The sequence below is a fragment of the Stylophora pistillata genome, chromosome 2, assembly GCF_964205215.1.
Source record: "Stylophora pistillata chromosome 2, jaStyPist1.2, whole genome shotgun sequence".
Classification (NCBI taxonomy): Eukaryota; Metazoa; Cnidaria; class Anthozoa; order Scleractinia; family Pocilloporidae; genus Stylophora; species Stylophora pistillata.
In genome coordinates this window covers 46,833,818-46,857,625 of record NC_142520.1, presented here as the reverse complement: position 1 = coordinate 46,857,625, position 23,808 = coordinate 46,833,818, and the positions used below count along the sequence as shown (strand labels likewise).

The following is a 23,808-nucleotide window of genomic DNA, read 5'->3' as shown; positions in this document are numbered from 1 at the left end:
AGTTGAAACTTTGTCCTAAGATGATCTGTTTCGCAAACCATATAAGCTCTGGTGAGGGGCTAACGCTCGAAGTGTCATCTTTTACTTTACGGGGGTAATTCTATATTATCAACTCAGTTGATAAAACCAAAATTACAGTAGTATTGTAATGTTAACTCCGTTATCACTTAAATAAAATGTACTACACCCAATTGCAATCACATTATGTTACTGTATTTTGATATTTATCTTTTATTCCTTTCACTCGTTTAAGATATCTCTCGGAAAACAAAATTAAGGCTTTGCCCTACAAAATTTTCAAGGGCGTCGAAAACCTCAAAGCCATGTGAGTACAGTTAATCACGAGTAAAAAAAAGAAACATAACTCTAGGATATTTAAAGCGATAGAAAGAGTATAACAGAAGTATTTAAAATCTGAGATTTTACTTTAAAAATTTTAATATGAAGTAGAATAGACATGGGTGCAAAATAAACTGAATAAAGGCTGATAGTTTCTAAAGAAACTGTTTGGGGCTGCGCCGGTGGGGGTAACGAAATAATTTGGATATATCAACAAAGTTCAAATGGTAAATTGGCCACCGTAACGATTACAAAAGCTGACGTTTCGAGCATTAGCCCTTCGTCTTTCGCTCCGACGAAGGGCTAACGCTCGAAACGCCAGCTTTTGTAATCGTTACGGTGGCCAATTTACCACTTCAACTTTGTTGATATATCCAAACTATTAAAAAATAAACTACCTATGAAAGTAAGTTGTATTGATATCTGTTAGACTACAAATGTGGCCTTTTATTCACCAAACATATTTGTAGTAAGCAAGGGTGGATGTTAGTCAAATGCAAACACAGATAGTTGGGAATCAGATAGGAGAACAGCAATCCCTGCAAATTTATGAAGAAAATGACAATTGTAAGAAACTGTCTACCTAGTAATTGTAAGTGATTATGTTCTTTATTTCAGCGATATCTTCGGCAATAAGATACAAAACGTTTCCATCACAACTTTCAACTATGCCCACGAATTGCGATTTTTGTAAGTTCACAGCAAGTTGCAGATGCTTAACTTGACACCAAAAACTTTTTTTTTTTTTTTTTTGGACAGTCTATTTCAACATTAACATGTATTTATTGAATGAGTTAGGTCGAGCCAAGAGAGCCAAACATTTTCCAGTCTAGCCCGACATCACTCTTTCAATAAGCATTTTATCACATGACCTCTGACTAATTAAGTTTTAAAAAATACCAAAAAGTTTGTTTTAACTTAAATAGGACTCAATAGACCAGCGGGCGAGGGAAATCATAAAAGAAAAATTCTAAGTGAAAACTTTTCCTTTCTTTTTCGAGTCAAAACAAGGAACTCACAGCTTATTTATTCTTGTTTGTTCCCTGCTGTCACTCATTTTTTGCAACAACAGCGAACAATGTCGCCGTGTAAGTACACTAGCGCCGGTCGGCTTTTTCATCTTTCACTATGGTTTTCTTTGGGGATTGCACGAGTGGGGGCAGACGGGTCATATGATAACAAGTAAATTCTATTCTTGGAAATACACTTTTTGTAATAAGTCAAATTTATTTTATTAATCGAACTAGGATATAAATCGACTTAATGTTTGATTAATTATTACTCAAAACTGCAGGTTCATGCATTACAACCTGATGGCTGAGCTCCCCAAAGGAATTTTTACCAGGCAGTTGAAGCACATTATCAGAGTGTAAGACTCGGTTCATAAAAATCATTTCCTTCAATCACATCTTTTCTTAAATAACAGCCTATCATATTAATCAATTAAAAATTATTAATTTCCCATCATTTTATGTAAGCATATGCTTGTTAATGATGTTTAGCGATGTAATAATAAAGTGTAGTTTTTTTTTGATTCCAGAACTTTGGACACCAACCTCATGTGCTGCCACCTCGATCTTTTCAGGCAGGATGCCGATTGCGACTATTCTTTCAATGACAACTTCGCAAGCTGTCACTCTATGTTCCGTAACCTTGCTCCAAGGAGAAGTCTTTGGGTTGTTGGTCTTCTTTCGTTGTTTGGGTCTTTGTTTGTTGTTGGGTGGCAGTATTTTTACCCTGATAACAATGTGGTCCAGTCTATCATGTTGGTGAATCTCGGAATCTCAGACGGTATCATGGGTATTTACCTTATCATTATAGGTATAAAAGACCTGCAATGGTCAGGAGAATACTACCTGCACGACTATGAGTGGCGCACTGGTTGGTTTTGCCATTTCAATGGCGCCATGTCTGTCTTTTCAAGTGAGGTATCAGTTATGACGATCTCACTGATTGCATGGGACAGGCTAAAGAACATTGTGTTTCCCTACACTTTTGCAAAAATTACACCAAGGCAGACTCGTATAATGTGCGCAGTCATCTGGCTGGTGGGAGGCATTATGGCATTCCTTCCCTTGTCTGGAATGCACTACTTCGGTGACTGGTATTATGGCAAGAACGTAGTGTGCTTGCCCCTGCAGCTTTCCCCGCAGCTACAAGAAGGCTGGGAATACTCCACTTCCATCTTTATCGCTCTAAATTTTTCTCTTTTTATCTTCATTATGGTGGCTTATATTGCCATCTTGTTGAAATCATGGTCGTCAAGCAGACGGCTTGGTGCACTTGGAACTGTGCGTGAAAAACGAGCAAGAGCACAAAGTGCACAAACCAGAAGAGAAAGAGCACTTGCCAAAAGGGTGTTCTTTATCATTCTGACCGACTTCTTGTGTTGGATACCAATCATTGCTATCGGCATCAAGTCTCACGTCGAGAAAACATTTGATCCCCCTGGTGATCTGGCAGTGTGGATTGCAGTGTTCGCTCTGCCGATCAATTCAGCTATCAACCCATTGCTTTATACGCTTTCTACTCCACAGGTAACAGGTCTATTTAATTTTCACTATTGAATAGGACATACTGTCATGTTGAAATTTGATCTCGTGTCAGGGTAGGCTGGCAACTTCATTTTGTAATTGTGACGATTGACATAGAAAATCAGAAATGAAAAAGAGTTGATTATGACCATGGAGACCAACATGAATATAACAGAGATTATTCAAAAGTCTCACACTAACTATCCCATAAATTCCTGATGTGTAGGTGCAAGCTATACTGAAACCAAAACTGAGGAAGCTGTGGTCGAATGTTCGATCTTTTTTCAACAGAGGGCAAAATCAAGAAGGTACAGTTTGATGTTCCATTTTAAAATACCATAATAACAATAATGGTGCTTCACACCTCGATTTTCCAATTTATTACGCCTGTGGCGTACAAAAAGGAATCAGGAGTGACTCTAAATATGTGGGTAGAAATGGAAGCAGAGCAAGTTTCATGGGGGGATGGGGGCGTCGCTAGGTGAAATAATATTTCTGATCGATTTCTGATCGATCAAAGCCATGTTCTACGAGTATTGACGCAAATTGAAGCCATTTGTCAAACCCTTTTGAATAAGAATGGAGCGTAAATTTGAAAATTATTATCAAAATATAAAGGAATCAACCTCTGTCTTAAATTTCAATGTAAGATTAATACAAATCTGACTTGTAGAATGATTTTTGTGTAATAAAGGTTTGGAAAAGCCTGACAGTGGCTTATTCTCTGTTTGGGGAAGACCAAGTCATTCTTTTTTGTTTTATAACATAGAAGAAGCAGACAATGATCAGCAGGGACAGGCTGGAAATGAAGATGCACACGCTATCAACGAAGAGGGTAATAATCAATCAATCAATCAAGGTTATTGTCTTTACGTGAGGAATGGTTACCAATTTGCCCGAGCCAGAGGCTCATGTATAAAACGTAAGACTATAAAAAATTATGTTCAGATAATAATATAAATATGGCGATAAAAGGATAAATCATATTGATATTGTTAATAAGGTTGATGAATGTAATTACACATGAAATACGCCTTCTCCACCTCGGAAATTTTTCGCGTAACAACTTTTCCATCCTTTTTTTGCGTTCATTAGTAATCCTGATTTTTTTTCTTCCAATTTTTTCCTCGTAGGGGAACACATTGAAATGCAAGTAATAGAACACCACGATATTTCAGAAATGGAAGCCCTTGAATTGCTTGCTCCGCAACCAGGTGAGTGCTCCATCTGTACACTTACTTTCAGACAGCACGTTGTAAATAGTGAAGCAAAACCACTTAATGGGAAACATACCAAGGACATTATTCGACCCGAAAAACTTTCAACCGTGACACTGATGTTGATGGTTATGCCATGACTGACTTTGCAACATAACTTCCTTGGCATGTATATCTAGTTTATTTTAAATCTACCAGGATATTTGCTCTTTCAAATTGAAATACCTGGAGAAAAACCACAGCATTCCTTTTCTGTTCTGGTAAAATCTTTTTGCGCATTTTGAGAGAGAAAAGATAGAAAAAGTTTTTCCATATGACATAAAAGTGACTAAATTTGGCGTTATCACTTTTGGTTGGTGACTGCAAGAAGAACGCCTAGTTTAACCAGCTTTGTTTTTCTTCAGATACGTTTAAAAATTTTGTTGAAACTTTTCCTTAAGGACTTTTTACCTCTACTGGTGAGACGCCCCTCCCTTTCCTTTAGCAACCTGTACAGTGTATCATGGGAGAAAGATGCCCTCGTCCCACATACGACACGGCTGTTGTAAATGAATGATTCCTATATATTGATAATGATCATTATGTTTTGAGTTTTTGGTTTTATTATATGATAAATAACTCTAACTTAAATATATTCCTTAACTTTGTCGACAGCGATGGAGCAAGCCTGTAGAGGGGATGAAAGTGCATCTTCCTCAGGTATTATTACTTGTTAATTGAAATAAAACTCACAATCTTGCAGATGTAAATATGAGCTGTGTAACATAACAAGTTTATATTCATCGAGAAATCAGCTAATTCATCGTGATTTCTAGGGCTTTCGGACAAATGTTAACGCTCGCACGCATCCAGTTCTAAATATAAAGCTTACAGTTAAACTTTACCGAAGTATCTCAGGTCTTTTATTTTTTGGTCTGGATAACTTGGTTGTATATTTCATAAATCAATAGATAATAGAGCGCGAGTGGAATACTTGTTTTATTAAAAACGTTAAATGAAATTATTAAATTTTATTAAATTTTTAGCTCCCTTTTAATTTTAAGCTGACACGTACGCTTGCCATATTTGTAGATTATGGTATATTGGCTGATATACCATAATGGCTAAGCCAATAAAAAGTCTTGAATTGCATTATCCAATGATCTAGTTTTTAATAATACTTAATATAAAATGAAATTGTTTTGTAATGTATTCAAGAAGAAAACATGAACCAAAAGCCTCCTGACATGGTTTACTCTACTTGTTTCTTGAAACAGATTATGAGGATGGTTTTGACATCCGACCAGCCACTAAAAAGACTGTGAAAGGTAAGGTCTTTTCAATTTTAATTTTTTTGAGAGGAAAATATACTATTTCACAAAACAGCGAATCAAGGAATGCCTTGTATCACCCAAAGTATTGGCTGGTGCTACCGAGTTGGCGCACGGAATACTTGACTGTATTCTTTCTTTTTTTTTTTGTATCATACCGACAAGATCGGTATTCCATATTATTAACGACATAACCAACAATCAAATAAGTGTATTCACGAGAGTAGCTTCGTATTTCCTCCCTCTCTTACTGAACCTAACAGATCATCGTGATTGAAAAACGTCTTAGTGACAAGTTTGCTGTTGTCAGAGAAATGTTAAACTTGCGATGAGAGGTGTTAATTTCAAAGGTGCCCACAAATTAATTTTTTTCCGAGAAAATGAGCAACACTTGATTGAAACCTTCAAAGGATCACCTTCAGTGTAAATGAATTTATGCAAAACCATTGTTTAATTATATTGTGAAGTTTTAGGCTCTTCAGGCATGTTGTCTATTTAAATGAAATTTTCGCAAATGAACATTTCTAGATTGATATTTGCGCAATACAAATCAATAGTAACAAATTCTCTTATTTGAGTAAGAAGTTATGTTTATATCTACACTTATTACATCCCTCGTAGCACCTAAAGGCAATATGAAGCGAATCCTGTGTTCTGACTGGCTACCCGAACGGGCAAGATGGGCTCATCTTGCCCGCTCGGGGTTGCCTGCATTGATTCCGCGCATGAGAAAATAGAACTAGAACTACAATTTCGGCGATGGATACGCAAAAAGTGGCCGAAGATAGTCAAAACAAAGGAAACAAAAACGACCCTCTTACGTCTGTTCTGCCAAAAAGAAAGTTGGCTTTCTTTCGAAGTAAACAAGTCATTCATAATTCTTATTAAAGCGAAATCTTTTTGCGATATAATGAATCCTTTATTAACCAAGCATGGTCAAGATAGCTGAATATTAGCCTCGTTCTTTTTCGCATTTTTATGGACCGAGATGAAGTCGAGGTCCATAAAAATGCAAAAAAAGAACTCGGCCAATATCCAGCCATCTTGACCTCACGCTTGGTTAATAACCCATATGTATTAATTGAATTAGTCGAGTATTAACTATTGAGCCTTTACGAAACAATTACCATGTTAGTCAAATGAAAGGTGCTCTTTATCTTGCTGCAGTTACTGTTCACCATGGAGAAAGCCACTACCGTAGAAGAAGACGAAAAGAAGGTAATTAAGAGAAGCCACCAGAATATTTCAAGAATCGAAAATCAGTGACGAAAACTCGAATTTTTCTTTTATTTTGCCAAAACATCCCTTTCTGTGAACTAGTTTCGAAAAAATATTTTAAACTTCCAGCGACTTTTTTTTTCCGGCTGAAAATTTAAAAAGTTTGAAAATTGGTTAAAAAAGCTGAAAGTTAGTTCTACGAAAGTTTTATTTCACGTTCAAATAAATGTCATAATGGATCTACAGACAAAGAAAAATGTAGGTAAATGGTGGATAAGGTACGTGCATGAAAGAAACAGAAACTTTTTTATTATGACGGACAGTAGTTGTAACTGTAATTTTTAACTACTGATACAAGATTCCAAAGATATTGCAATTATTGGGCGTTTCATCGATAGGACCTTGATTCAAATGACATAAAGAGACATGAAAAAAATCTGAAGGAAAGCAAACACCGGGTTGTTCTTTTTTATTACTGCTATGAAAAAGTTACTGGGGCAGTTACATGTAGGTCAACGGTATGCACTCATCGCAGTAATCCAGGACCAGAAATTAAAAGCCCTTTAACGAAGATTTTAAGAAGTGATAGAAGTTCAAAGCTGACTGTTAAAAAGTCCTCAAAATCGAGGTTACGAGCTGTCCCTGGTACCCCACCCAGAATTCTTGACAGTTTCATGAAATGCAAGTAATCAAATTTATACATTTTTATCAATGCAATCTTTTTAAAACCTATTTGTGCAGTTCAAGAAGGAAAAGGTAAGCCTATACCTGAAAAGCCAAGCGGGAAAGGTAAAAAGAATGAATTGATTTTTTGAACTGAGAATTGTTTAACAAATGTTGCATTTACTCCTGCTCGCAGTGCAAGTTGTTCATGAACTTCACAGCTGGCCAACTGGGGCAGTCTGCCTGCCTACAAACGAGTAATGAATTCGCTATGTAGACCACTTCATTTCTTCATTTGACTGGAAATTTTTTAGCTCATATAGTGACAGTGAGAGCAATTCTCAGTCAAGTACTTTACATAACCCGAGGCACTCATTTATTCTAATCATAACTTTGCTTTCTTAAAGCTGGTGAATCTAAGGAGCAGGTGGAGAGTGAAGAGACTGCAGGGCCCAGTGGCAAAGGTAAAAGAGAGAATGGTTTTTGATTGGTCACTCAAGGAGAGTAGCCACTTTATGGGCTATCGAAGCCTCACTTTTACTTGGGCAGTTACGGGAAAAACTATATTGAAGAATTTGGTTGAGAATTAATAATTTGTTAAAACGCTTAAGTAAAACAAAAGATTGAATTACTGAGTAGTAGTTTGCTATTCTATCAAATAAATCATTTTCAGAAGAAGTTAAAAAAAGAAGGTAATAATTCACTACCCCTCTAAGTTTTAAGTGTCTACCACCGATAGACCGTTGTGATGTTAAAAGTTTCCAAGTATTATTAAAGTGCCATTTTGCTTTGAATTAAATGTCACTATGGATCTACAGAAAGAAAACAGAAGTGACCGTGAGGTGATAAAAGCTCGCATCTGACTGGTTAATACTCTCTCGAGTATTCAGGTTATGAGCTGTCCCTGGTGCTTCATCCAAAATTCAAAATCCCTTCATCAAATGCAAGTAGTCAGATTTAAAAAACTGGCTTTAAGCTATGTACTTTAAGTCTATTGGCGCAGGTCAAGAAGGAGAAAGTAAGTCTGAACTTGAAAAGAAAACTGAGGAAGGTATTAGAAATTAATTGATTTAAAGGAACTGTACATTAGCTTGACACGTGTTGCATTTCTTTCTGCCCCCAGTGCAAGTTTTTCATCATCTCTGCGACTAAGACAGTTTGTCAGTTTTCTGGTTTGATAGCAGCCAGTGGATTGAGCTATCTATTAATACCCTTGTATCTAGCTGAAGACAAATGTGTTAGCCTAAGCAGTGATAGTGACTGTAATTCTTAATGAAATCCTATACAACTTTAACAAAAACTTTGCTTTTACACAGCTGGTAAATGTGAGGAACAGGTGAAGAGAGAAGAGATTTCAAGGCCCAGTGACAAAGGTAAAGAAGAGAAGATTTTTTGATAAGTCACTCAAGATTTCAAGGCTCTATATCAGTCATTGAAGAGTCTGTTTTACCTTGGTTATCCCTGGGATGATTTATAGTGAAGAATTAGTTCGAGATTAATGACTATATAAGACGCTTAAGTAAAACAAAATCAAACGACGAGTACTGACGTCCTTTTTCTCAAATAAATGAATTTCTTAGGAAGCTATAGAAGAAAATAAAGTAATAGCTGACAACTTATTTAAGTAAAAGTGTCTACACACCGATCGAAGGTTCTTAAAACTCTAATCAAATTTAAATAATTGGATTAACTCAATCTATTCTAAATCTATTTGAGCAGGTCAAGAAGGAGAAAGTAAGTCTGAGCCTACAGAGTCAACTAAGGAAGGTAATAAGAGTGAATTGCTTTTCAGTAACTTTACATTGTCCAAAATACGTTGCAGTTATTCACGCATTTAGGGCAAGACTGTTTATGAAAATAACAGCTAGCTGGGCCAGTTTTCTAGCTTGATAGCGGGCAGTGGGCTAGATAGTTTTTTATCAAGACTCATGTATCTATTTGACGGCTTATTCTAGCCTATGCAGTGACTGGGGTTGTAATTCTCAATGAAATCTCATTCATAACCTTAAAGGTATCCATATTTTATTGTAATTAACAACTTTGTTGTCACGAAGCTGGTGGAGCTAAGGAGTAGGTGGAGAGTGAACAGATTCCAGTGTCTAGTGATCAAGGTAAAGGAGAGAGTGTGGTTATTGATTGGTCACTCAGAGTGTTAAGGTGCTATCTCAGCAATATCGGATACTCAGGCTATGTGCTGTCCCTAGTGAATCGCCCAGAAATCTCGATCACTTTGCAATATTGCAAGTATTCAAATGAATATAACTAGATAAGTACAATTTTTTTTTTAAATCGTTCTTCTACGGGTCAAGAAGGAGAAAGTGAGCCTGAACTCAAAAGCCAACTTATGAAGGTAGAAACAATAAATTGCTTTTAGAAGCTGCTCATTTGATTACATTGTTCAACATGTGTTATGATATTACGGGTACCTTGGGTCAATTTTCTTGCTTTATAGCACACCATAAGCCGGGTTTACTCTACAGACCATTTTGTTTAAATATGTGACGGCATTTTTGTCAGCCTACATAGGAACAATGACTCTAATTATGGACATATTTCATTGTAATTAATAACTATGCTTTAACTCAGCTGGTGAATCTGAGGAGCAAGTGGAAAGCGAAGAGATCCCAGTGCCTGGTGACAAAAGTAGGTGGTTTTTGATTAGTTATTAAAGATATTAAGGCATTTCACGCTTGGAAATTTTTCCCTCGATTTGGGCCACTTGAATGTCCCACTCTCACCAGTCCTTTTTGTCGAAATCTTGCGCGGCCATTTGGCTGTAGTGTGATTAGCATAAATTTGCCGGGAATTTCTGCGTCTGAAGGTGTCACGTTCTAAAGTCGATGGAAATGGATACACACGAATCTAATCTATACATCTGCCATACTGCTTTAATGATTCAATCCTCTCTTACATTACCTGCTTACCTACGTTATGTATGGCACACGAAGTGTACCTTACAAACACTACATCCCTTCCTTTTTTCATTTAAAGCCACAACGATCCTAAGATGTCAACACAACGGAGAGTCGCTTAAAGCCTAGTACAATTGAAACTCATAAAACGGCTAGCCACAAAATCATTCATCCTCCCCTTATGAACAGTAACAGTCAATGATGACATTAACTCACGACAAAGTTTCTGATAATGGCACTCAAGTCAAAACATAGTCCTCGATAATGACACTCAAGTCATAACATAGTCTTTAAATCTTTCCGGCGGTTTTCTGACTCTAATCGGTCTCGTCACAACCGGGCTGCTCAGTTTTTCTCGTTCTGCTTCCGGTTCCACAGGATCAGTAACATCAAGCGTTGAAGTTGTTTCCCCCGGGTTCTGTGATGTCTCCTCATACTTCTTTACATGGGTTGTGTTTCGCATTAGTTGAATGCCGTCTGGTGATTCAATAACAACACTGTTTCCAGTCTTGGTGATAACATCATAAGGCTCAGGAGCAAATGATGTTGATAATTTATTTTTACGCTCTTGTTTGACTAACACTTGGTCACCTGGAGCTAGGTAAGACTCGTGGGCATTCCTCTTCTTGTCTGCATACCATTTGGTTTTGGCTTTCATTTTGCCATCTCTGTCTCGCATCTCGCTCTCTGTGCTCTCCTCTTTCAGTTCGGGTAATTTAGTACGCATCTTTCTGCCAAACAAGAGTTCCGCTGGGCTCACGCCTGTGGTAGTGTGAGGGGTTGACCTATATGCTACCAAGTACTTGCGCACTTCTGTCTTCCATTCTTTCCCCTCAGCTTGAGCTATTTTCATCCTCTTGAGGAGAGACCTGTTTTGTCTTTCCACTTCGCCATTCGCTTGTGGCCATAGTGGCGTGGTTTTCCTGTGTTCTATACCGTTATTCTCTAAATACTGTTCAAATACTTCAGATCTGAATTGTGGACCGTTGTCACTTCTGAGTGACTGAGGTAGTCCATGCGTGGTGAAGATTTTCTCCAAACACTCTATGACTTTTTCTGACGTTGTGGAACGCATGACTTCTATCTCGTAGTATCTACTGAAGTAATCAACGATGACTAAAACAGATTCTCCTGAGGGTAATGGGCCTAACAGGTCAATGGCCAAATCTTGCCAGGGGCCACTTGGTAATGGTGTTGACTTGATTGGCTCTGGGTTTGCTGGGCTGCTTACAAGCTGACAGCCATAACAAGTTTTGCAAAACTTCTCGGCTTCCCTGTCGATTCCAGGCCACCAGACTTTTGATCGCAACCTCTGCTTCATACTGACAATTCCTGGGTGTCCTTCATGGGCAAGGTTCAATACTCGAGGTCTCAGCTTGCTCGGTATGACAATCCTGGTACCACGAAGGATCAGCTTGCCAATAACACACAGTTCGCTACATACTGGTACGTACTGCTTATGCTGGTCACCTTTCCAGTTCCCATCTTTAATGTACTGGCGCAGTTCCACAAACTCTCTGTCTTCTGATGAGGCTTCTTCAATTTCACGCGTTGTCATCGCTTGAGGAGTGGCCGTTGCTGCGACGAACCTGACAAATTCATCCGATACCTTGTGCGCCGGTGATGGTTCTGCTTGTTCATTCGCATGCAACAAGCGTGACAATGGGTCAGCAATATTCTGCTCGCCAGGTAGGTATTTGACTTGGAATTTATATGGCTGTAATCGCAGGATCCATCTTTCGATTCGTGCACACGGTTTGGACTTGCTCGAGTAGATTGTTTCTAGCGGCTTATGATCAGTATACAGTGTGAATTCAATGCCGTACAAGTACACATGGAATCGTTCACATGCCCATACGACAGCTAAGGCTTCTTTTTCCGTTTGCGAATAACGCCTTTCCACCGCGCTTAAACTCTTACTTGCGTAGCTAATGACTCTTTTCCTTCCTTGCTGCTCTTGGATGAGGATCGCACCGAGGCCCACCGGGCTTGCATCTGCTATGATTAGTGTCTTGGCATCTTTATCGAAATAGCCAAGATTATCTGCATTTGATAGCCTCCTCTTAAGCTCATTGAATGCATTCTTCTGCTCTTCTCCAAATTCGAAACAAACACCCTTTTTGGTCAACTTTCGCAATGGCTCCGCGGTTGTAGCGAAGTCCGGAATGAAACGGGCATTGTAATTTGCCAGTCCCAGAAAGCTTCTGACTTCTGATGCGCTTTGCGGTTCTCTTGCATCAATGATCGCCTTTACCTTGTCTTCAGTAGGACCAATACCATTGTTGCTTAGCACCAGTCCCATGAAGACCATCTGGGTCATATGGAACTTACACTTCTCTGCATTCAGTGTGAGGTTCTTCTCTTTCAGCCTTTCCAAAACTCGCTGCAATCTTCTGTCATGTTCCTCAGTGTTCTTCCCATGAACGATGATGTCATCTGAGATGTTGGCAACACCTTCACAGCCTTGTAGTGATTGTTGGATGACGTGCTGGTATACTTCTGGAGCTGAACTTATCCCAAACATGAGACGCTTGTATTGGTAAAGACCACAATGTGTAGTGAACGTTGTGATGCTTCTGGAATCTGGATGGAGTTCTAACTGGTGGTAGCCCCATTTTAAATCCAGTTTACTGAACATTGTGCTCTGGTTGAGGCTTTGGAGCACTTCGTCCACTGTAGGTATGGGATAACGCTCTCTGATAATGGCTTCGTTAGCTCTGCGCATGTCTACACAAAGGCGTATTTCGTCATTCTGCTTTGGGACTACTACAACAGGACTAACCCACGGGGTTGGGCCCTCTACTGGTTCAATTATGTCCATGGCTATTAATTCTTCAATCTTCTCCTTAACCTTGTCTCGAAGACTAAATGGGGTGCGCCTGACTGGTTGCGCCACTGGGGGTACATCTGGATTCACATACAACTTAACTTGGAAATCTTTCAACTTTCCCACGCCCTCAAAAATCTCCTTGTAATCAGACATGATTGTCTCACTACATGTCACAGTGCAGATCTGGGTTCCTAATTTCAACACTCCAAGTTTTATGGCAGTTTCTCTTCCAAGCAGTGCCGCCCCTTCGCCATTAATAACAACAAATTCAGCTTCGGCCTCTTTTCCCTCTACTCTCGCTTCTGCTGAGAATGTTCCTAGAACGTTCAGCGGCTGTTTACTGCCATATGCATAAAGCTTCTTATCACTCTTTCTCGACACACACTTAATCTTGTCCTGCTTTAACTTTAACCACAGATTTTTGTCAATCACATTGGTGCTTGCACCCGAATCAATCAACATCGCCACTACAACTCCACCCACAGTCACATCTATTTTCTCAGGTGATGTAGCAGAATTCACAGTAAATGCATATTCATCTTCATCTCTCTCACTTCTCACATACCTGACTGACTTCTTTGTTTTCCTTCCTTTTGTCTTCTCTTCCCGCCTAGGTTTGGGAGGTTTGGCTGTTTTTGTTTTACACTGTGGACTAAAATGGTCAGCTCCTCCGCACTTATGGCAAGTTTTTCCTTTCGCGGGACACTCAGGGTCTCTTCCAAAATGTCCTACTTTTCCACATCTGTAGCATGCTCGCTTGGCAGACTCCTTTCCTTTGTCTTCTTGCTTGTCACGGACGAAATTCACGTCCTTTTTGCCTTCCATATTTTCCAGCTGTGACCGAACTCGCTCGTGGTTTGCTGCCGTCGAAAGTAACAACTCTAAGGTTAAGTGCTCACCTTTTTCCAGTAGTTTCTTCCGTAGTTCATGTGATTTACATCGCTGCAAGACTTGATCACGAATCTGGTTATCAGCTTGGTCGCCGTAGTCACAGTCTTTGACCACGTGTCTCAATCGTGTAACAAAGTGAGCCACGGTTTCGCCGTCCTCTTGTTCCATGCTGCGAAACAGGTGATTTTGGTACGTCGAATTTACCTTTGGAATGAAATAGTCGTTCAAAGCCTTCACCGCTTTTTCGTAATCTTTCGCCTCGCCTGTGTCAGGTAACGTTTCGAAAATTTCCTGAACAGCTTCGCCGGCCGAATGAAGGAGTAAAGCTCTCCTCTGAATTTTATTATCCGCTTTATCCAGTTGGATGAGCAAGCCTTTGCTATCGGCATAAACTGAGAAGCTTTTCAACCAACGCTGCCATCGCCTTCCCACGCTTGAAGGTTCACCATGTGGATCGAATGGTTTCACACTCGTTAAATCGTCTATCTTTATTGACGCCATGTCTGGGCAGCTGCAACTTCTATCCTCGTCGCCAGATGTCACGTTCTAAAGTCGATGGAAATGGATACACACGAATCTAATCTATACATCTGCCATACTGCTTTAATGATTCAATCCTCTCTTACATTACCTGCTTACCTACGTTATGTATGGCACACGAAGTGTACCTTACAAACACTACAGAAGGGAAACTGGTAATAGCTATTAAATTTTGCCGCTCAAATTCGATTTTTTCGAAGAACAAGCTTTGTTTTGGTACCCTGCTTGCCTTGAAAGTTACAGTTTTTGTATAAAGTCTAGCTTAGACTTAAGACTGTCTTCGCTGCGAGTTCTCCAGTTGTAATTCTGAATTAATCAACATCGTAAAAGGTTTAGTTGAACTCCTCTGGGCTCATTTCGCAGCAAAGAAAACCATAGTTCCCTAGAAGAGGTATTTATCTGTTGTATTGAGTAATAAATGGTTTGAAATTGCGAGTGCGTTTACATGAAATTTTGTCTCTAAAACTGCCTATTTTGGTACTGTATCTTTAGAGTGAGGCAGGGTGCACCGCAAATCCCATGCCTTGAATTACAGATATGGGAAGTAAGAAGAAATCACCTCGAAGGTCAGTCCAGTGCTCTCAGAAACGTAGATTTCCACTCGGGGAATTGTCGAGACAGAGAGCCAACCTCCGCGATACATATTTGTCCAAAAATAAGGAGCTGTGTGCGTTGAGAAAGAAAGTAAAATGTCTCCAAGGGAAGGGCGAAAATGTGCAAGAGTGCATCAAACAACTTGAACAAACAACAGTTGAAGCACGTCCGAGTGCATTTGAAATTTCGAAAAACGCTTTCACCAGGCGAAAAAGGGATCCCTCAGAACTTTGTAATGAGGGAAAACTGAACTTACCGAGACGAAGCGGTCAAAGAAGGCAACTAGAAAACTTGATTGCTGCCACAGAGATACATGGTGGCACAGTGGAGAACAGAGCTCCTGCCTTAGAAGGTATGGTGTCTACCGTCCTTAAATATGGTAAGATTTCTGATTTGACCAAATACTTCTGCTCATCCAGGAAAATGAAAAAGGCAGCACTTGTAGAAATAAAGAGGGAGGTACAAGAATATGAAAATAGTGATGAAAATTTCATTCGCTCACTTTCACTTCTCTATGCTGGGGGAATAATTGGAAAAATAAAATATGAGCAAGCAAGGTCTGCACTTGTTTTGAAGCACACCGGAAAGACCACGAAGAAAGGGAACCCCTCAAAGGAAAGGATTAAGTTTGGTTTCGGGCTTCCTATTCCAAGGCCACTTGCTTACAAACAATTGATGCATAAAATTGCAGAAATTGACATTGGAGAACTTATTTCTGTAAGAGACACCTTATGTGCTAACTTACCTCTAGATGAGAAAGTTGTTGGTGTGTACAGAGATTTGGAAACAATGCTTCTCTCCCTCAGTAAATTTTACCTTGAATCAGATCCATTAAGAAAGGAAAGTGAAAAACTGACCTGGTTCAGTGAGAAAGGAGCTTTTAAAGTGGCTATCGGTGGTGACGGTGCACCCTTTGGCAAATGGGATGAGTCCATGTCCTGGCTTGTAAGCTTCCTTAATGTGGGTGCAAGAGTTGCCAGCCCAAATGACAACTTCCTGCTTTTTGGTGCAAACTGTAAAGAAGATCATCCTGCAGTGAAGCTATTTACGAAGGAGTTGTCATCCAAAATAGCAGAAATTGAAAAGAAAACGTATATGATGTCAGAGATGCAAGTAACATTTTCATTTGAGCTGGTTCCTTCTGACATGAAATTTCTTGCTTTCATTAATGGAGAGCTTAACAATGCTGCAACTTATTTTTCAAGCTTTGTAAATGTATCAAAAGAAGACTGCACCAAATTAGATGGCAAATGTGGAACAACCCTAAACTGTAATTGGAAGCCTTGGCCATACAAAAAAACACTGGACATTGCTAAGCAGGTTGCAAAATTCAAAAGTAAGCTTCCCTCTACCCTTGCAAAGTCCACCCAGAGAACTAAGGTGACACAGTTCATTGCAAATAAGAAGTCAAGACAAGAATTTGAGCCACTAATAGGTGAACTGTGTGATAAAGAACTTGTTGAGCCCCTCCATTTAAAAAATAATGGAGTACAACATTTGCATTCAATGCTTTTGGACTTGGCAGTTTCTTCAAGTAAGCTCCCTGTCAAAATTAGCAGCTTATCAGATCTACCCACAACAAGCGCAATTTCAAGATATTTGAAAGCACTAAAGTGTGATGTTAAAGCTGGGCGTTTAGAGAAACAACTGGGGAAGTGGATACTGGAGGACAGGTCAAAAGACAAGGGATTTTCCTATAGACTAACCGGGAAAGACTCTAAGCTTGTGTTACATGGTTTCATGTATTTGGTGAATGCAATCAAGGGAGATTCAGAGGACCCCAAATTACTCATGAAGCTTATGTATATTGTTTATATAGCACTCAAGCTGAGGGACTGTGCTTCAATTTTCTCCATGTATCATGTAACCCCTCAAGTTGTCCAAGAACTGCCAAACTTATGCCATGAGTACTTCAAAGCAGTAGCTCTTTTCACTGGCTCAGTATCAGGTACTGTCTGGAGTATTGGCCACTTAGTTTCTTCTCACACTCAGCGGGTGTTTGAAAAATATGGAACTGGACTGGGTGTTAACACAATGCAAGGACGAGAAGCTAAGCATGTTCAGATTTCTAGTTATGCCAAAAACAGTCTTTTCAAAGAGCGCTGGCCTCAGGTTTTCCGGCATGACTACATCAGTAAACTTTGGCTTCCCCTTCGCCAGCCATCACTTTTAACATACCATAAGGCACGAGACAGTCTAATCCCTAATCCTGTTACCACAGATCCACAACACTTTTGCTCCTGTGGGTTTTCCAAAGCTGTCTGCAATGACAAATGTTACTATTGTGGTCATCCATTCATGGCTGAGATCAAGAAGTCTGTTGCTGAGAGAAAACCAACAAAAGAGTGCTTGAAGTACCTGTCTTAATCAGTTTTACAGTAACTGTAACAAAAAGTAAGAAGGTTGTACAAATGCAAGTAACACAAGTAGTTTGGCCCTTTATTCCTTAAATAATAATCAAATTTCTAACATTGTCAAGCTCAGACAACTGGTGGAAGTGAAAAGTTACATTGATCAACTACCAAATTCTTACACTTTATACTAAAATAGCTGTGGAAGTCATTACAGATAATTTATATTTTAAGGGGACTGGAAGGGATGGTTCTGTTTGAATTCTGACTCCATGTAAAAAACAAACAAAAAAAACAAAGAACCTTCCCCACAATAAAATTAAATGTTAAAAAATTCAAAATTATTCATCATGAACTAATACTCTTCAATGTAAACATGTTACTAAAATCATGTGTGTATCTGAGACATATGTATTTATACCTTACACATGCAAATCATTTGGGTATTTCATAGTAACCCAACTCTTAGTTATACATCAGTGAAAACAATATTGTTTGATTTATAGAAGTAAATTTCAAGGTGATATTATAGGGTTCTATCTTTTTTTTATATTATAGAGATATATAAAGAACTATTGAGAATTGAATTATTAAAGAAAAAATGGCTGAGCAATTCCAAGTATCACTTCATCTATTCAGTGTTGACCGATTCCGTGGCAATTCCAGTATCCATAGTAAGATTTTGCCCTCAAAATCTCTTCTTTGGCATTATAGACCATTGTTCCCTTCTTCTCATCATTGATGATAAGCTTTGCTTCTCCTTTTCCTTCACCAAGCTGCTTCTTAAACCCGCCACAATCTTCGAATTGGTTGAACAGGAGACATAATCTTCTCAGGCTTGAAAATTGTATTACCACTGACCCTGGTTTTTCTTCAACTTCCAACCCATATCTTGTTCTACCAAGAATCTCCCTATGCGAGAGATTGAAGACCTCTTGTGGCATGGGAAGGTCAAAGATAACCAACCAGGGATGCAATTTGCTCATCTTTGAGCTTAGACGGCGATTTATTGCAGTCTTTGCGCGAATCATGCTTCGTTGTAGCATAGGATATAGCTCGCCGACGCTGTATTTGGGTCTCTCACGAAGACCTCCAAACTTCGCTTTGACAACCGCTTCAGCTAACTGATTTAGTTCATAAAATGTTTTGTCTAAATCCCTTAGTTTGTACGCATTTGAAATTCGCCGCTCAAATTTTGATTTCTCGCGCTTCAGTGCTTCTTTTATTGAAATAATTAATTCGCCTTCGGTGACTTCAGATTGATCCGCCATCTTAGAATTTGCATAACTAGACCTCAGATCTCCCGCGGTCAAAATGAAAGTTGGCCCAATTTCGAGCTATAATTTCCAAGCGTGTTTTATGAGTTCTTGAAGCATCTCTTTTAAATTGTTAGTCGCTGGACAAATTCTAGTTGAAAACTGGTTAAGGACTACTGTTTTAAAACATTTAAGTAGAGAATAGATTGAAAGATCAAGTACCAATTGAAAGTAACTTTTTTCAAATGCATTATTTCTGAAGTTGAAGTGCAAGAAAAAGCGCCTGAGCCTGACATGGACGTCGCAGAGAAAGGTAACATTCCTTATAATTAATTAGCTCACATAAAGTAAAAGTGGTCCACACAATGCTTCATTAGATGCCGGATGCATAATCGCTCCACCTTGTTGCTTAAAGAAGCCTTGAAGTTTTCAGATCCATATCAGAAGTGACCATACTCAGAGATAAGATGAACACTTGAGTATTATTATACTTTCTTGTAATGGAGGGTGAAAACCTTTCTTATAAATCTGCCATTTATAATGTGGAGCTGTCTCACTTTTCGAAGCATTTTTAACGATACAGATATTTGCTCAGCCATACAGAAAACATTGCCACCTTGTGGTACATCTTTTTGAATAGAAATGATGATTATGAGGTTGTGTACCTCAACTTTCAAAACATTTAAATACAGACCAGCTACAACTGTGTTAGCGGTAATCAGTTTATAATGTCTTGCAACAACACATTCAGACTAGAGTAACTTTTATAATTCATACTTCTGTCTCTTTTCGCTTTCCATCCAGGGAAAGAAGAGATGTTTGATACCAGGCTTTAGCTCTCTGCTTGTGAACCAAGGTAAATGTTTTTGTTTGTTTTAACTACTGACTGGAGGGATGCGATAAAAGAAAGCCTCTTGAGGAAGTTGTGTTCTTATTTATATCATAAGGCTTACGGAGTTAGTTTTATGTTTGAGATGCCGGATGAAAATCTGTTCAAGTTTTGTTCCGATGCATAGACGTTTCCATGCATAAAGAGTTGATTTTTGATTACTAAAATCCTCAGTTCTTGAACCTCTCTATAATCTGAATCTGAACTGACTTTTTTTTTTAAGTCAGACAGTGTAACTGTTAAATAGTTTTTTAACTTCCTGGTACTCAAATCAATTTCATAATCGATATTTCACTGCGTCTGCAATGTCTGTAATGACCAAAGCTTCGTTTGGCGATAAAGGCTGAAGGAGGTGTGATGGTTTCTAGTTATGATGTGCTGCTTGTATTTTTTCGAAGTCACCTGACATCTTTTTTTACATGCATCCGAGTCACTGTTGCCTGTTAGACTAACAACATTTCTTCAAACTGATCAATTCATTCTCTGAGTTTGGTATTGCATGATTTGAAAAACGTCTGATCAAAAAGGTTTCTGGGTAACCAGCAGGCTGCACGAGTATTCTCCACTTCATATCGAGGGGTCTCGATGGTGTGAGCCATTGGTCATTAGGCGTAAAAATTGACAACTTTTAACCGTTAGTCGTAAAAAAAGTTTATCTTAAAAAAAAATTATTGTAACAACAATGTAAATATACTTCATATCCAAAGGTTTCAATTAGGTGAACCGTTGGCTATTAGGCATAGAAACTGGCCAAAATGTTCACCGTTAGCCGTAAAAGCCATTACCCCACTGAGACCCTTATATCTGCCTAACTGTCAGCTTAACTATCTGCCTGTCTATCTAATAGACGGCCTGCCTGCCTGTCCACTTGACCATGCAATCTTTAACCAGTGTATTCTTTCTCTTTGCCCCATATAGCGTCCAAGGGCCAGATATATACCACTAGTAAAAAATTATTGAGCTCTGGAAAGACAGAAAAAAAGTTGAATGATTTAATAGATAGATCAGAGTAATCCTAGTAATCAATAAGTATACTATCTGTGGCGTGGTAAGCAAAACAAAATTTTCGTTTTCTCATCTTTAATTATTTATTTAGCTAACATGTTGTCTGAGCTCTTCTTTGTATACGAACAAGGTGAAGTTTGCGTAGAACATCTTGAGCTATGATTAATAAGAGTGTAATGGCAATTCTTTCTTCGTTTTTGTGTTATTTCCGCCTTTCTTTTTTTGTCAATTATGACATATATGATAAGCTGAAATTTGAATTCTGTTCCTTTTGGCACATTTCCACATACTGCAGTTTTCATAGCCAATTATGGTTATTTAGAGTTTATTCGTAGCTTTTTTAGTTTCCTCGTTGTTTTGATATTTTCTAGTTTTTATAGTGTATTTGTAGTTTTAATACTTAATTTGTAGTCTATATAGTTTATTCGTAGTCTATGCTTTATTTGTAGTTTTTAGAGTTCACTAGTTGTATTTAATTTTTAAGTCATTTTTATAGCTTATTCATAGTTTTTTTCAGTTTAGTTGTAGTTTTTTCAGTTTAGTTGTAGTTTTTATTGTTTATTCGTAGTTTTTATAGTTTATTCGTAGTTTTTGTAGTTTATTCGTGGTCTTTATAGCTTAATCGTAGTCTATATAGTTTATTCGCAATTTTCATAGCTAGTAGCTTTTATAGTTTAGTCGTAGTTTTGTAGTCTACTAATAGTTCTTATAGTTTATTCGTAGATTTCATAGTCTATACGTAGTCTACATAATTCATTAGTAGTTTTTATACTTTATTCGTACTTTTTCAGTTTAGTCGTGGTGTTTACAGTTTTTCGTAGTCTACATAGTTTATTCGTATTTTTTTTAGTTTATTCGTAGTTTTTTAAAAAATTATTCGTCATTTCTGTAGTTTCTTCGTAGTTTCTACAATCTATTCACAGTCTCTGTAGTATATTCGTAGTTTTCATATTCTGTATTTTGTTATAGGTCAGTTGTAGTTTTCATAGTTTGCTCGTAGTTTTTGTAGTTTCGTCGTAGTTTTTATAGCTTAGTAGCATTTTGCATAGCTTAGTCGTAGTTTGTATACATTAATCGCGGTCTTTATAGTTTATTCCCGGTCTATGATTTAATTGTAGTCTACATAGTTTATTCATAGTTTTTATTGCTTAATCATAATTTTTTATAGTTTATCGTGGTCTATATACTCTAGTTGCAATTTTTTTATAGTTAATCGTGGTCAATATAGTTTAGTTGTAATTTTTAGTTTAGTCGTAGTTTTTATAGTTTAGTAGTACTTTATATAGTTTATTGGTAGTTTTTACAGTTTAGCCGTAGTTTTTATACGTCATTCCTAGTTTATGAAATTTTATTAATAGCTCTTATAGTTTATCGTCAGTTTGTATAGTTAATTGCTACTTTTTATTGTTCATCGGTAGTATTTTATAGTTTGTTAGTTTTTGTTTATTGGTAGTTATTTATAGTTTATGGTAGTTTTATAGTTTATTCCTAATGTTTATAGTTTAGTGGTAGTTTTTGATACTTTATTGGTAGTTATTATAGCTATTCGTAGTTTTGATAAATATTTGGTAGTATATTTCTAGGCGTTTTTAAACTCGATCGCGAGCACAATAGGCGAGTAGGTCCGAAGTTACGGCGATCGTTATTTGGGGCTGCAGATTATATCGAGGACTTGGACATTTTAATGGTTAACAGCTCAGTGGTAAGATATTTGGCAGCACATCAATCTAAATGGCTTATATCCATCTGCATCGAGTTGCTCAATATCATTTGAATCTCTAGCGAAAAAAGGTAAAAATATAACAAAAAAAGAAAAAAATGCGGAATAGGATGTCAGTCATTTGAGATTTGGCAGTATAATAATGATCTAAATAGTTAGTTTTTAGAATTTTTTTATAATTGGTTAGCGAGCATTATAGTGATTCAGACGTTTTATCATGAGTGCAGATTCACCAAACACTCTTAATTAACGTTTGGGTAACGAATGACCTGTCAGTTATAAGATATTTAGTGATGCAACAAAAACATGAATGGTTTAAATGCACAATGCGACTCGCTTGCGAGTATTTTGCACTTTATTTCGATTTCTTTGATTTCGATTTCTTTGCACTACCTTTCGATTTGTTAAATTTCATTGTTATCTCTACTTTAGTAGATGAAAAATAGAATAATGAATAACACCGATGAAAGTATGACAAAAGGAAAAAAAGGAAAATATGCAGGTTAAGACATCGCTTATCAGAGTTTTGTAGTATATAGTGTTAATCTAAATAGCTCGTTTATTAGAAGATTTATAACTCTTTTGCGAGTATTATAGTCATAAGTAGTTACAGTGACGTCCATTAATGTTACTTTTACGTTATTGATATTTCACTCAAAAAGCTACAAGAAAAAGGTCTAAGAATACCGCTAACTTAGATATTTGGTGGAGTTTTAATGTCTAATTTTGTAGTTCATTTGGAGATTTTTTAAACTTATATCGAGAACTCTAGTTCATTGTTGTTTGTGGTATTCAAGGTAACTTTGCACAAACGCGATCATCGAAATGGCTTTTACAGTAATTAAGAATATCTTCAACTTGACAATGGCTTTGAGAGGGAAATGGCGGAGTTACGAAAATTGTACCAAGTCTGTACGAAGTTTTAATGGGGGAGTCGTGTTTACTGTGAACCAGAGCCTCAAATAAAATACCTTTTAGACCTTTTGCTTGAGTTCATTTTCATTTTATCCATAAGTCTCTCTTTGGCTTTATCCACAGGGTGGATAATGCGTCACAATGCTGTTCGAGTCAAACCGTGCAGAGTGGTTTTCTTAGTTTCCCAACCTTAATGGGAAGGGGCAGATAGACGGCCTAGAATTCCAAGTGAAGCCGAACCTTTGATTTTCATCAATTGAAATTAACTAGAAGTTATGTGAAAGATGTTACCCTTTTCGGTGCTTTTCAGGCAAGTGGAAGTAAGTGCTAGGCAGGTGCAAGGCAGTGTCTCGTCCCTCTCGTCAAATTGAAACAATGGGGTTGTTAAAACGTGGCTGTTGGTTAAGTCGCATACGAAAACATTGGCCTTATTGATTAGATGATTGCAACTGTGTTCCACCCAAGCCGCCGTAATTAATTTAGCTCATGAGCCACCTTTGCGGTCAGTGATGAGTACAGTGAATAAGGGCTAATAAGAGACGTAACAACTTCATTACAGCTACCATCTCTAAATTTACAAGCACTTTGGTAACTGTTTCTCAGCAAATCCAAGTGGACTTGTAG

General features: G+C 37.9%; 1 protein-coding gene and 1 long non-coding RNA gene across 2 annotated transcripts; both read left to right on the top strand.

The window, feature by feature from the left end:
* Nucleotides 1–8,486: 8,486 nt before the first annotated feature.
* LOC148739900 (uncharacterized) lies at nt 8,487–23,384 on the top strand. The gene is made up of 5 exons (XR_015997418.1): nt 8,487–8,654; nt 9,001–9,924; nt 18,918–18,968; nt 19,460–19,511; nt 20,463–23,384. It is a non-coding gene; the product is annotated as an uncharacterized LOC148739900 (long non-coding RNA).
* LOC148739901 (uncharacterized) lies at nt 14,951–17,661 on the top strand. The gene has a single exon (XM_088751349.1). It carries the CDS (start codon nt 14,992–14,994, stop codon nt 17,413–17,415), a length of 2,424 nt encoding a protein of 807 aa, XP_088607475.1. The 5' UTR covers nt 14,951–14,991; the 3' UTR covers nt 17,416–17,661.
* Nucleotides 23,385–23,808: the final 424 nt, after the last annotated feature.